At 33.9% G+C, this 14,667-nt stretch overlaps 1 protein-coding gene across 1 annotated transcript; it reads left to right on the forward strand.

The window, feature by feature from the left end:
* On the forward strand, window positions 1,320-14,543 carry LOC109354585 (exocyst complex component SEC5A-like). Its single transcript, XM_019597184.1, has 21 exons — window positions 1,320-1,779; window positions 2,910-3,073; window positions 3,216-3,307; window positions 4,082-4,276; window positions 5,562-5,689; window positions 5,776-5,934; window positions 6,180-6,290; window positions 6,956-7,030; window positions 7,328-7,465; window positions 7,573-7,764; window positions 7,989-8,123; window positions 8,915-9,041; window positions 9,116-9,326; window positions 10,098-10,213; window positions 10,341-10,575; window positions 11,063-11,156; window positions 11,902-11,979; window positions 12,126-12,182; window positions 13,042-13,191; window positions 13,779-13,994; window positions 14,225-14,543. The coding sequence occupies exons 1-21, from the start codon at window positions 1,417-1,419 to the stop codon at window positions 14,441-14,443; spliced, it is 3,255 nt and encodes a 1,084-aa protein (XP_019452729.1). The 5' UTR covers window positions 1,320-1,416; the 3' UTR covers window positions 14,444-14,543.

Below are 14,667 nucleotides of genomic sequence, written 5' to 3' on the forward strand. Positions count from 1 at the left end.
ATTAATAAGGAATCATCAACTAAATGTCATAATTATGTTTACTGTTATGAGAAAAATATGTATGTACACGTCTATGAGTTTTATACATTATCATTATATTATTTACTCATAGTGAATGTGAATAAATCTTTATATTAATAATGAATATCACAATAAATAAATATATCATTATCCTTATATTAGATTTTATGAGTTTAATAATCTACACATTGTCACTGTAAAAATTTATATACAATCAATATATTATCTATCGTTCATCTGTATTGTTTTTTTTTTGTTGAATAATCATTAATAATTGAACATAAATAATACAATGAGAAAATATAAAAATCATACACCGGAGTACATACATTTTTTCCTTGTATTTTATTTCTAAAATTTTCACGTAAATAAATGTTATTTATCAAATTATTTTTTTATACTTTATTTATGAAATTATTAAACTTTATTGAATTTTATAAAATAGGATAGACACACATAACTAATGTTATGAAATGTAAGCGTCAAATCGGAAGAGATCTGGTATTAGGTTAACCGGTTTAAACGGTTAAACTGTCTGATCTGACCGTATGATTTTATACATAATTAATAATTTTTATTTATAAATATATAATTATATATGAATGGAAAGTTTTATATAATTGATTATTATGTATAATTATATTAAAGTAAGTATATTTATTTTGTTTGGACTAGAGTAAGAAAAAACATTTGGGTGGTGTTTCATTTTTTTAATTTTTTTTTAATTGAACCATGTAGTTTACTTCTAGGGTTACTTCTGCTGAACTGAGTTTAACATAGTCGGATTGAAAAATTTTCAGTTTAAAGCAGTTCAACACTCATTCAATTAAAACTGTAAACTAAAACTATTTTCAAGTCCGATCAACAGTCAAACAGTCGGACTATCCAGTCCGGTTCTCATAACACTACATATACCAATAATTGTCCAAGCTCATTATATAAGAATGGCTAATATATTGAATCTATTCATTAATTATTATATTGTGAATCAATGTCATTAAGACTTATTAATAAATAAAATCAGACATAGATAATTAGTTGATTGTAATATTTATGCATACAATAAATTTATACATAGTTACTTCAATCAGAATAAATAAAAACTTAAAATATATCATAATAGTCTTTTTATATGTTAATCCATAATCCACTATTAATTTGATTTGTAATAGAGATTCCATGATAATTATGATTTGATGAATGATGTACCCCATATATGAATTCTTACATGAATACCTTAAAAAGTTAAAAAGGGTATATGTGAAATATATTAAAAAAAATGAAAATTGAATAATCACTTTCTTTCTTTCTGCTTGAGAGAAAAACTAAGACAGTGAATTAGATCTAATCAATACTGAGAGAAGAGAAGAGAAGAGAAGAGAAGAAAGTGTAGAAATGTCGAGCGATAGCGACGAAGACGAGCTTCTCCAGATGGCGTTGAAGGAGCAATCTCAGCGAGATCTTAACTATGGAAAATCCTCATCCGCCACCCGCAAGCCCGTCGCCAATTACGTTCAGCCGCCGCAGCCCAAGCGAGCCGCCGCACCTCCGACGAAACAGCCGCCGAACAAAGGCAGAGACGTTGACGATGATGACGATTCCGAAGTCGAGATGCTCAGCATATCGAGCGGTGATGAGGACAATGTTAAAGATCCGGTTACGACGTCGAAGAATCGTGGAAGATCAGTGTCGCGGGATATTGATCGAACCTGGGATGGTGAGGAACCTAGTAGCTGGAAGCATGTTGATGAGGCTGAGGTATTGCTAGTTAGGGTTCATATATGTTGAATCTAGTAGTTGGAACTTTTTCTCTCTAAATATGTTTGTGTATTCGTGCTGGCAAACACAGTTATGTGGTGGATTTTTATGGTCTTTCAATTTTGCTGTTGATGTTTTGGATAATTGAGTTGTTTAAGTTTGTGATATGTAGTTATGCTCCATTTTGATTATCGTAATCGGTAGATATTGGCTTTGGTGATAGAATTAGAGCATGTTTATGTTAGGTTTTGTGTAATTCAAGCAATGCGTATTGATGTGATTCAAAGTGGCATATATATCCCAATCATTCTTCCTTCTTGAGGATCTTAAAACAAACCAACACTGTTGTGATTATAGCTCAGTATGTTTGAGTTGAGATTAATTACAAGGCATATGCAGGAAGGAGGTTGTAATGTTATAATGTTTTTCATTCCCTTCTCAATTTATTTCTCTTGCGTTTTTAGTAGTATTCCTTGTTCTTTTGTCTTGAATTTACTTTATTGTTTAGTACTAAATAAAGTTCCTTTTTATTTATATAATAGAAATAAGAAAATGCATATTTATTTCGAAAGTGTTTTGAAAGGGCTTTAGAGTTGAGTTGAATGGAATTATGGGAGAGAAGTTAAATTGGCATGTAGGAACCCTCTGCTTAGTTTAGTTTTGACTTATGCTGGATCTGTTATAAAGACTTAGATTTTCTTCAGAATCTGGGCCTGTCTTGTAGCTTCCAAATTATGTTTCTTGATGAATTTGGAGAAGTTGGACCTTGCTTTGCATGATTGCTTGCCTTGAAATCTTACCTTACTCATCTCTCCAGCAATGTTACTTTTGTCTATGCATCACTCTGGTCATCTTGCTGACTTTTTTTCTTAGCAGTGCTCATCTTATTTATTGCCTCCCTTGTATTTCTGAGTTGTCCTTTTTACAATTATATTCTTGTAGTAATATGTTTAGAGGGTGAGCCTCGGCCATCAGGTAAGGTTGCTTGGCTTGTAGCCTGGAGGTCATGAGTTCCATTAGAATATTAAGTGTGTTTACTTTGTTCATATTGGATGACTTCCATTAGAATATTAAGTGTATTTACTTACGAAACTTCTGTTTAATTTAATGTAGTTGGTCTTATTTAACAGCTTGCTCGTAGGGTTCGTGAAATGAGGGAAACAAGAACAGCACCTGTGGCTCAAAAATTTGCTCACAAAATTGAACGAAAGGGTTCAGCAGTGGGTAGAAAGGGGCTTACCTACTTACAGTCATTCCCTCGTGGCATGGAATGCGTTGATCCACTGGGGCTGGGGTAAAGTTTATTATGATGCTTATCTTGTATAGCATCTGCATTGTTCTCATGTTATCATCTTCCAGCTTTATAGCTCGAACTATTTTCCCCGTTTCTTCAGTTTTCTGAGGGCTTAATTGCAGTGTTTAATTGGTTTTGGCAGTATCATTGACAACAGAACATTAAGGTTGATCACTGAGTCTTCAGATAGTTCTCCTAGGACTGACAAGGATAATCAGGACGGCAGCCTACGTGGTAATTATTTTTTGTTAGATACTATGAGTATTTACTTTTATTGAAGTCTTTTATTATTCTTTTATTCTTCCATATGTATTAAATATTTTGTGACAAGAGTTGACTAAGAGAAAAGAAATGCCGAGGAAGTATTCTTACAATCAACCAGGACAGATGAGGATTATTATTAAAAGAAATAATATTAGATGGTACCCATGAATATGGGTCAGTATATTATTTTTCTTTCAAACTAAAAGCAAGGAATTAATCTTATGAGATATCTTATTAATATTGGAAGAATACATTTGTAAATCAAAATAATGTAGTCTGATATGAAGAGAATGCCAGTATGACATGCTATCCTCTTTAAATATGATATTTGTTGACAGCATTTGTTATTGACTTTCAAAAACTCCCTTGTGAGAAGTCAGTTGTGTGGGCAGTGCAATAAAATTAAACGTGGACATTGTTCTTTTATATAAAAATGTGAATGCAAGAAATGATTTTGAAACTAAAATTTATGCATAAATACGTTTCATATTAATATTTAATAACGATAATGAGTATGTTGTTGTAAAGTTGTAACTAGTGTTGCATAAACTTTTAGCAATTGAGCTTTACTTTACATAAGCATGTAGCAACGAGTATTAGCTAGTGTTGTTTAGATTGTTTGGAAAATTTGCGTCACCCCTTTTTAATATATATTATTCTTCTCCTTTTGGTTTGTGTTTATGTGCTTCTTCTTAAGTGTTCACAAGTCACAAGTTTAATATCATTTATGATGCCGTTATACAGAGAAGCTGCTGTATTTTTCGGAGAACTTTGATGCAAAACTGTTCTTATCACGGATACATGCTAATACAAGTGCTGCTGATCTGGAGTCTGGTGCACTTGCTTTGAAAACTGACTTCAAAAGTCGTACCGAGCAGCGGAAGCAGCTGGTTAAGGACAACTTTGACTGTTTTGTTTCTTGCAAAACTACAATCGATGGTATTGACTTGATTTTTGGGTTCAAAACAAATTTAGCTATGTAGAAGTGATATTTTATTCTTACGAGACGGGTACTCCTGTCATTACTAAAAATTAATTTGGTTTTAGAGCGTTGAGGTTGACATGAAGGCTATATGCTTGCTAGGATGATCGATGGAGAGATATCAATTGGATTAAAGGGATGTACACATGGTTTTCATTGATTTATAGAAGGCATGTGATATGTGCCTAGAGAGGTATCATGAAAAGCTCTAGCGATGAAAAGAGTTCAGATTGCCTACATTTGAGCAATCAAGATATGTATGATGAGGTCAAACTTAATATGAGAACACTAGATGGGGTTTCAGAAGATTCCCTTATTGCTATAGGACTACAACTAGGGTCAACTTCGAGTCCCTACCTTTTACATTGGCCTTGGATGTGCTTATTGAACATATCCGAGAACCGTTGCCACAATGTATGCTTTCTACCTATTGCGGATGATATTGGCCTAGTTAAAGACTGAAGAGAGGAATTAAATTAGAAGCTAGAAGCACATGACTTTCTTATAAGTCGACGTAAGATGCACTATATGTGGTGTAAGTTTAGCAATAGGTGGAAAAAGCTCTACTCTAGAGGTAAACATTAGAGATCATACTATGTCGAACTTAATAGAATAATAGATTTAAGTATCTTGGATCAATCATACAACACAAATTGCGAGAGGTGTAAACCATAAGATTCAAGCAGGGTGGATGAAATGGTGGAGCTGGTGGAGCCCTTCAGGTTTCACATGTGATAGAAATGTGTCACTCAAGCAGAAGGGAAAAATTTACCACACAACTTTAAGACTCACATTGTTACAAGATCAAATGTTAGGTGGTAAAATGTCAACAAGAGAATAAACTTAATGTAATAAATATGAGAATGTTTCGTTGGATAGGTAGACATACTAGACAAGATAAGATTATGAATGAGTGTATTGGGAGAAAGTGGTGATAACTCATATTGCAGAAAAGATGATAGAATTGCGCCATAGATGGTTTGGCTATATGGTACTATGTGTGGAGGAGGCCGTTAGAAGTCTCGGTAAGGAGAGTAGATCAAATTGAGGTTGCCAATAAACATGATTTATGATAGAGTATTAATGCATCATTCGTTCCATGTAGCCGGTCCCACCTAATGGGACTAAGACTTGATTGTTGTTATTGTAAAGCTTAATAGTGCCATTACCTAAGTGTGTTCTTTGATTTTAACATGAAACACTTTTTTTGGGGGTTAATATAAGCACTTTTATAATTTGCAGATATTGAGTCAAAGTTAAGACGAATTGAGGATGACCCTGAAGGGTCTGGGACTTCCCATTTGTCTAATATTATTCAAGGAGTCAGTTCGCAAGCTAATCATGCTTTGAAGCCTTTACTTGAGAGACAGGTGGGTGAAGTCTAAGCTCTATATTTCTTGTGCTGTTACTCTAAACTTCAGAGCAATTTTATTAATGACTCCTATGAACTGTGTAGGCTCAAGCAGAAAAAATTAGGACTGTCCAGGGAATGCTACAGAGGTTCCGGACACTTTTCAACTTGCCAAGTACTATCCGTGGTAGCATCAGCAAGGGTGAATATGATTTGGCAGTCAGGGAGTACAAGAAGGCCAAGTCAATTGCTCTGCCTTCCCATGTATAGATCTTTTAGATTGATTTATATCTTTCTGTAGGGTTTCTCTTGTTTGATTAGTGACCAAGTTAGTTTTAGGGTACAAGTTTCTGAATTTATATTCTCATGGTTCATCCTTTAAAAAGTGGCATCCGAGCCAGCATTTATTAGGCTGTATCATGTTTGTGGATTTTGTCTGGTTTTCTAATCATTTACTTCGTTATGTTCTTTACGGTATGAGATGAACTTTTCTTATGGTCTTGATTCAGATTCAGGTAGGGATCCTAAAACGTGTTATCGAAGAGGTTGAGAAAGTGATGAATGAGTTCAAGTCTATGCTTTTCAAATCTATGGAAGATCCGCAGATGGATCTAACAAATGTAAGTCTTTATTTTTTTTTAGTTTAACAGCCATGTTGGACTGAAATCAAATGAAAAGATGCATCGACCTGTAAGCAAGGTTGCATTTGATTACGCTGTATCTTTGCTTTTGATGACCAATGATTTTGTGATTGTTCTTGGCTTCCTGCATCTTGCACAGCAGTGACTAACTAGTGCATAATGTTACATCAAGCATGTTTAGAATGAAATTTGGTAATTCTTTAATGGGTTAAAAGGAAAGGCATAAAGGAGAGGGATGATGATATTTGCTTGTGGATTTTTTATACAAGAAGAAATTTATTAAGTAAAAGAAAAGAAAAAACAAACATGGAACAGACGACATCAATGTAGGTAAGTTTCCCAATCCCTAAGAGACACCCCTTTGGAAAAACCACGTGCTTTCCACCACATGGAAACCAGCGTAATCTTATCCTAAACCTTTTTCTTATATAAAAAGATTTCTCCAGAGTGCAGAGTTATACTCCACCCAAATTCACCAAAACTATACCAAATAGTTATACTCCAGAGTGCAGAGTTATATAAATGATTCTTTATAATATAACTTAGGATATTCTGAGATACTTTTACATATTCTAACATTTATATATCACTTGAATTTATGCATGGGTGATTCTATTTCTAAAACTTGTTTGTTCTTAATGTAGCTTGAGAATACTGCTAGGTTACTATTGGATTTAGAACCAGAGTCAGATCCAGTATGGCATTATTTGAATATACAGGTATGAAAGTTCCTACTCTGTGTGGATGAAATGTTTATCATTTAGTTTTCATATTCTACCACTAGAGTTTTAACTGTGTACTAGGCAGTACTGAGTAAGAACTAGAGGCCAACTGCTATGTTGTTGCTGTTGCCTGTGATAATATGTTGTAGGCCTGTTTGAAGACTAAGTATCATGTTGAATTGAGCCCCCCTGTCCCTTTTAAGTTTAATTTGTTTTCATCCTTTGTGCTTCAATCTTTTTTAGTACATGTTGTCCCCCAAATTGTTGAGTCCATCGGGTTTGTTTCCTTTGCAGAATCAGAGAATTCGTGGTTTGCTCGAGAGGTGTACTATAGATCATGAGGCCAGAATGGAAAATTTACATAATGAGTTGCGTGAAAGGGCTCTTTCTGATGCCAGATGGAGGCAGATTCAAGAAGAATTGAGTGAATCTGTAGGTGCAAATATAGAAACTTTATTGTCTTCTAATATCTTTAAGCTAGGTTTTAAAAAAATGGTGTTAACCTCTGCTATTTAATCTTCCTTTTTATCTGTTTTCAGTCAGATCTAAACAACTCTCCCATTCTTGGTAATTCCCATATCGCGGTCCAATCTCATCCAGAAGAACTAAGTGGCGAAGAGGTTGATGGTTTAAGGGGAAGGTATATCCGCAGATTAACCGCTGTAATTATCCATCACATACCAGCCTTCTGGAAGGTTGCGCTCTCCGTTTTTAGTGGAAAATTTGCTAAGGTAATATGAACATTTTTTTGAATTTATATATCTGGTGTATATATGTCTGAGTTATTTATAATGTTTTATTTTGCTGCGGAATGAAAGCATGCATGGGTTTTCATAATTTATTTTCTTTATTCTTTGTTTCTGCTTACTCTATATTTTATTTCAATGTTTAGTTTCTTCAAGCTGCCATACAAAATTACATCTGCTTTATTTTGTGTGAACCTTTTCTTTTCCAGTCTTCCCAAGTTTCCACAGATTCAAATACCAACAGTAAACTTGAAGAAAAAGCTGGAGATGGCAAATACTTAAGTCATTCTCTTGATGAAGTTGCTGCAATGATTTGCAGCACAATATCGCTGTATGGAGTGAAGGTATTTGTGCTCACTTGACCCTTATTCCTGTTATATAAATATAATTTTCAACCTTGCAACCACTTTATAATATTGCTGGTGTGAAAACTAGATAGAGAAAGAAAAGAGAGGTGAATTTGTTTACACCAGTGTAAGTCTAAAAGCATTCTTACCTTGTCAATAATGTCTTACTGAATTTTCTTCAGACAAAATTCACCATTTCTATTAGAATATATGAAAGTATCTTAATAACTCTTAAACTACATTATAAAGAATATCTAGATGGTACTTAGATATACAGAGTATATCTTATATTATGATGATTATAGCTTACTATCTTAGGTTTGTTTAGAATATCTTAAAAGATCTCTAAGGGTTGAGATTATTTTTTTTATCTTTTATGATTTGTTTCCTTGTTTGTTTAGGAGTCTAATATTAGTATAAATAATCGTTAATATTATGTCTTGAATCACAATATCATTACATCATCATTCACAATATTATCAATACAATTTACTATTTTGAATCTTTTTTTGTCTCCTTTCATATCTAAACCCTATAATTTCATCAAAACTACATGCCATACACAAATCATATCTATAAAATTTCACATTAATTTAAGATCATTAAAACTGCATTCTTCTATTGTATGCATAGAAGATCATGGGGACACCTTAATGTCAAAATATAATCCACTAATTTATAAGTATTTATTGCAACATGATTGATTTTACAAGAAGAATGCAGGTCATGGTTTTATCCTTTTCCTATTGCTTATGCATACATATCCTGATAGCCTCCCATCGGTGCAGGTTACTAATGTTTTTCGTGATCTAGAGGAGTCAAATGTCCTTCGTTCCTACATGAGTGATGCCATAGAGGATATATCTAAAGCATGTGTAGCTCTTGAACTGAAGGAAGCTGCTCCTCAGATTGCTGGTATTAATTCTTTGAATCTGAAGTTATTGTCATCTTTTAAGATTCTGAATGCTTGCCTTTCTTTTTTGTTGCAGTTGGTGCTCTCCGAACACTACAGTCAGAGATTATAAGGATTTATGTTATGAGGCTTTGCTCCTGGATGCGAGTATCAGTTGAAGAGGTTTCAAAGGATGTAACTTGGGTTATTGTTTCAGTTCTTGAAAGGAACAAATCCCCATACGCAATCTCATACTTGCCTTTAACATTCCGTTCAGCTGTAGCTTCAGCAATGGATCAGATCAATTTGTAAGTGTAAACATTATCCAATAGGATGTGGTATGTTTTTGTTCAATGAATATTACAGAGATATGACAATTTTCACTTACTAATTATGTATACATATTCAAAACCCTCACCACGATAATTTTATCTCTTAATTTTCATTTAGAGTTTAGTTTTTGGGTAATAGTACAAGGTTTATTGTTTCTCTGACTTCAAAGGTTAGAGATGCTGTCTGCCTCTCCGTCTGGGAGATAGAACAACCCTAACATGTATCCGCTTTCTCCTATTTAACAATTAATCTAGCTAAAGCATTGGAGTGCACTCCATTAATTCTTGACAAGTTAGATGCTTGAATTAACATATGCTCGGAATTTAAATATAATTTCTCACTAGTAGATGATAAAACACAGTCTGATCTTATATTCTTCAAATACTTAACCTTCACTTTCATTCACACTTCATCTATACAGCTGACCTAGTTAGGAGGCTTGACTGTTGTAACTGATGTATGTTAACGCTATCCTTGTTGCGAAGGGTCAAATATTAGAAATTTTGTCATAGTTTCTGGCTTGGTTAGTTGGATTCAATCTGCCCTCGTTCATCTCAGTTTCTTAAGAGCTCGCATTTCTGTGATTTTCATGCCCATGTTCAATTTTACGCACTTGTCACTATCCAGTTATTTATACTTTTGTTATTGATGTTTATACATTCTTTATCTTAACTTGATGGGACCCCCCCTCCTCTTTGCAGTTGTCGTGGCTTTAGTTTATAATATTTCTATAATTATCTCTTCAGGATGCTGCAGTCTCTAAGGAATGAGGCAACAAAGTCAGAGGATACGTTTATGCAATTTCAAGAAATTCAAGAATCTGTCAGACTTGCATTTTTAAACTGTTTCCTGGATTTTGCTGGTATGTTGGTACAATTTTCCGGATAAACAAAATGGAAATGAAAAATAGAGAAAGAACAAAATAGTGTTGGAGCACTTAAACTTTTGGATTTTCACTTACAAAGTTGGCTTCTGTGGTTGATTGTCAGGTAACTTAGAGCGCATTGGAGTCGATCTTGGCCAACATAGATCATACACAGAAGACTCCCAGTTATCAAATGGATATGCACATGAATTAGAAGAAAATGCACCCACTGATCTTCAAGGAGGGGTCACTGATCCCCACCAACAGTTATTGATTGTTCTAAGTAATATTGGATATTGCAAAGATGAACTTTCTTATGAGTTGTATGACAAATATAGACATATCTGGCAGCACTCCAGGTACTGTAATTTGTTGTTCCCCTCTTATTTTATTAAAATATCCAAGTTCTGCATGTCAATGGATGCAAGTAATATTGTGGCATTCATCTGGAATATGTATTACTAAAGTTGAATGAGTTTTGCTAACCCAGTTAGATTACAGGTTGTAGAAAATTATCATTTGTTTCATGTTAGAATGTTCAGTTTTTAATCAGTTAGTCCTGTCTGTTTCAATATCTTTACAAATAGTTTGCTTGTTAGCATTCATTCAACATGATGGTGTGTATATATCAGTTTTTTGTACTCTAAATATTTATCGAGTTGAGACAGACTGGGGTTCAATTTGGATAGCAATAAGTTTCAAGTTTCAACTGATCAAATTTCTTCTATTGTAGCATCCCCTATGTGATGCTTTGTGCCTGTGCTATAGTATTTTATTATTATATATTCGCCTATTTTGTATTTACTTATACATTATACACTAGTCCTTGGTTTGCCTTTAATTCAGGGGGAAGGATGATGGAAACAGTGATGTACAAGATCTTGTGATTTGTTTCACAGGGCTTGAAGAGAAGGTCCTTGAACAATATACTTTTGCTAAGGTAATGAGAAAAATATTGTCTCCACTCCCCATTCTGCAAGGGGGAGAGAAGTATATGAAGTAAGAGGTTATAATCAGAGTTTTAGAAGCATGTAATTACTTTTGTGGATAGTGGATACCACTGTAGTTATAGATTTTTCTGGAATTAAGTCTTTTGAATAATTGAATTAGGCAATAACATGCTCCAGTTGACTTTTTCATGATTGGTTTATGAAAAAACTACCAGTTAGAATAACAGGTGTTTCCCTTTGTTTCTCAAATATCAAAACATGTGGCATTCTAAACAAGATAAATTGTAAGGTTTTAGGTCCTGATGGCTCATAATCAGCAGCTTCTCTTCCCCAATTCTGTTATGTATTCTGCACAACTTTAGTTGCAGCCATTGGCTATAAATAATTGAAGAAGTTAATATCTGCTTCTGCTCAAGTTCTGCAAAGTTCTAAATTTATAGGCAGTTAATAACAGATAGTTGATGATTTAGTCTCTGATAAATATGTTTTAATGCATCTGTGATTTATGTTTGATAAGTGGAGTACTAAATATTAAGTAATAGAGAACGTTCAAATTAAATTAGTAGTGATCGGTCCAAATTCCAGAATAAATAAACTATATAATTCTGCAGGAATGATAACAATATTAGCACTGAACATAATACATTAATAATGCTTGTTTTTGGAAAAAAAAGTGCACAATGTAGTCCTGCTTTTACCGTTCAATACCTTGACACTTTCTTGTATTTTCATCAGGCAAACTCAATCAGATCTGCTGCCATGAATTATCTGTTGAATTCGGGCATTCAGTGGGGAGCAGCACCTGCAGTTAAAGTGAGGAACTATTGATTATTGACTTATTGTAAATGTGGCAGTTGTCATTATTTATTTTGTTTTTTTGCTTTAAAATGATGTTTGCCTTACGTTTTTGGAAAATGCTGATATTATATGAAATTCCATTTCATGCTGGTTTCTTTCAGGGTGTCCGTGATGCAGCTGTGGAGTTATTGCACACATTGGTAGCTGTGCATGCAGAGGTAATTGTTGCATGCCTTGTGGAAATGAATCTTTTTTTATATGGTAAAAGATATGCCTTATTTGAAGGAAAGAGAAATCTTTTATAAGAGGATAAGATATCTTCCTCAGGAATAAAACAAAGTCAGGCAACGTAACTCTCTTCATATTTGCCAAGGAGACTACTCTAAATTATACAACATGTGCTTTATATCTAATTTATGGTAAATCTAGTGACCGGTGATTTCCTTGAAAGATCTGAGCATTTCTTACTAGCCAAAGATGGCAAAACACTAGAAATTATAGAGCACTTCTATAATGTGAAATTGCTGAAAAGAAAATGCTCCAACATGAGTGCATACCCAAGTATGACTAAAAATACCAAAAAACCCTTTCCTAGTTATAATTAGATGCTGTTCAATATAGACATAAACATTGCTGTTTTTGAATTAGATTATTGGACCAGCACATCAGGATTGCTGTCCAGAAGGACTTTACCCTGGAAACGGGCTTTATTATATTGATTGTTTTCAAGACGTAGTTATATGTTCAGAATGTTAATTTTTAGGGTCATTTGACTTTATGTACTTTCATGGACCTTGTGTTAATGGTATTTTAATTTATTAAACTTTCAAAGCAGTCTCTTCACATTGGTTTTAAGGCCATGCACATCTAGAATTCTTATCAGTGGAAAACCTGAACATTATGTTTCTAGCATTTTATTTTCAAACAGTTCCTTACTTTAGAAACTGAGTCCGTAAACTGTTCTTTTTTTATGTTTCAAGTGTAACCAATATCTGAACAACACTGATGTAAACAAGTAATTGCTTCAGTGTATTTGTTCAAAAGTATGCTGCTGAAATGAGTTGTTTCTTGCCATAGGTTTTCGCTGGAGCTAAACCTCTTTTGGATAAAACACTTGGCATTCTTGTGGAAGGTTTGATTGACACATTCATCAGCATTTTTCATGAAAATGAAGCCAAAGATCTTAGAGCACTTGATACAAATGGATTCTGTCAGCTCATGCTTGAAGTAAGTTATAGTGCTGTGGCATGCTAAACCTTGAATGATAATTGATATAGTGTATTAAGTAAGCCCTTTGCTAAAGCTCTTGTGGCATAAGTTACCTCTCCCTAATTTTGGATGTACCAGGGAAACAAAGATATGCTTGTTGATTTATAAAGTTCATAGATGATGAACACTAGTTTAATTTTAAAATATATTTTGGACTGCACAACCTCAATATTATGAACTATGATTTTGCTTTCTCTATTTTTCAATTTAAGAGGCATACAGTCCATATCCAGGTATTTCAATTTTTAGAATTTGATGCTTCCTTTTGTCTGGGCATGTGTCCATGTTAGTTTGTGCATCATAGGTGTTGATGAATGACGGGAAAGAGGGAGTTATTAAAATTGTGTCATTTAATCTATCATTTTTCTTGTTTGACAAGTTTCCCACTGTTCTTACCAAGCAGTAAAAGTAAGAATGAAAACCTCCATTCAAGGTGCTTCTATCATATATGTTTCACGGCCTTTACTGCAGTACTTATTATACACGATGAGTAAGAACTTAATTTTTAGCTCATATTGTTTATCAATCGACTTGTATCTTTGCAGCTTGACTACTTCGAGACTATATTAAACCCGTATTTCACATCAGATGCAAGAGATTCCTTGAAGTCATTACAAGGTTTGCTTTTGGAAAAAGCTACTGAGACTGTGACAGATGCTATCGACAATCCAGGACATAATCGCCGGGCAACTCGTGGGAGTGAAGATGCACTTCCAGATGATAAACAACAAGGAACAACCATATCACCAGATGAGCTCATTGTAAGTAACTTGCTACTGTGGCTTGGCATTCATTCTACAAAAGTCAAAATTCTGAATAGTACCCATGGAGAATGATGTATTGACAATGAGATATGGTTTCACCATATATCGTGAAAAATGACGTACTTGATTAGAAAGGATTTATAGTGGGTCTAGTACAAGTCAGCATATGTTCAATTCTGTTGCTAAATTTTCCGTCTAATGCTGTATATTATGTATGTATTCCACAGGCTCTTGCACAGCAGTATAGCACAGACTTTCTTCAAGCAGAGCTTGAGCGAACACGCATTAACACAGCATGTTTTGCTGAATCTATTCCTTTGGACTCTGTGCCAGAACCAGCCAAATCTGCCTATGCTTCCTTCAAGAGCTCAATGGATTCTCCTAGCAGACACAGCAGAGGTACACATAATTCCGCATCCTCAAATTCCTCAAGGCATAGATATTGATGAATATAAATAAATTCATTTAGTTTGTTTGCCTTTATGTATTTGTTGTTGTATTTTTTGTTTGTATAGTTAATGAAAATTTGTATTCTTTGCATTGTTTTTAAATGTTGAATATTTACCTGTTTTTAATGAGTTTTGGGACATATGTCTGCATTTTTTTGTATATCTTAAACCGTAAGTGCACTCGGTTTTGTTTGCTGAATTGCTTGAGCATTTGGATACGT

This window comes from Lupinus angustifolius, chromosome LG08 (assembly GCF_001865875.1).
Source record: "Lupinus angustifolius cultivar Tanjil chromosome LG08, LupAngTanjil_v1.0, whole genome shotgun sequence".
NCBI lineage: Eukaryota > Viridiplantae > Streptophyta > Magnoliopsida > Fabales > Fabaceae > Lupinus > Lupinus angustifolius.

Excerpts from the sequence above, each read along its gene's own strand:
- LOC109354585 (XM_019597184.1), top strand. The coding sequence starts at position 1,417 with ATGTCGAGCGATAGCGACGAAGACGAGCTTCTCCAGATGGCGTTGAAG. Across the intron at positions 5,935-6,179 it reads CAATTGCTCTGCCTTCCCAT|ATTCAGGTAGGGATCCTAAA; the intron begins GTATAGATCTTT and ends GTCTTGATTCAG. Across the intron at positions 10,576-11,062 it reads CATATCTGGCAGCACTCCAG|GGGGAAGGATGATGGAAACA; the intron begins GTACTGTAATTT and ends CCTTTAATTCAG.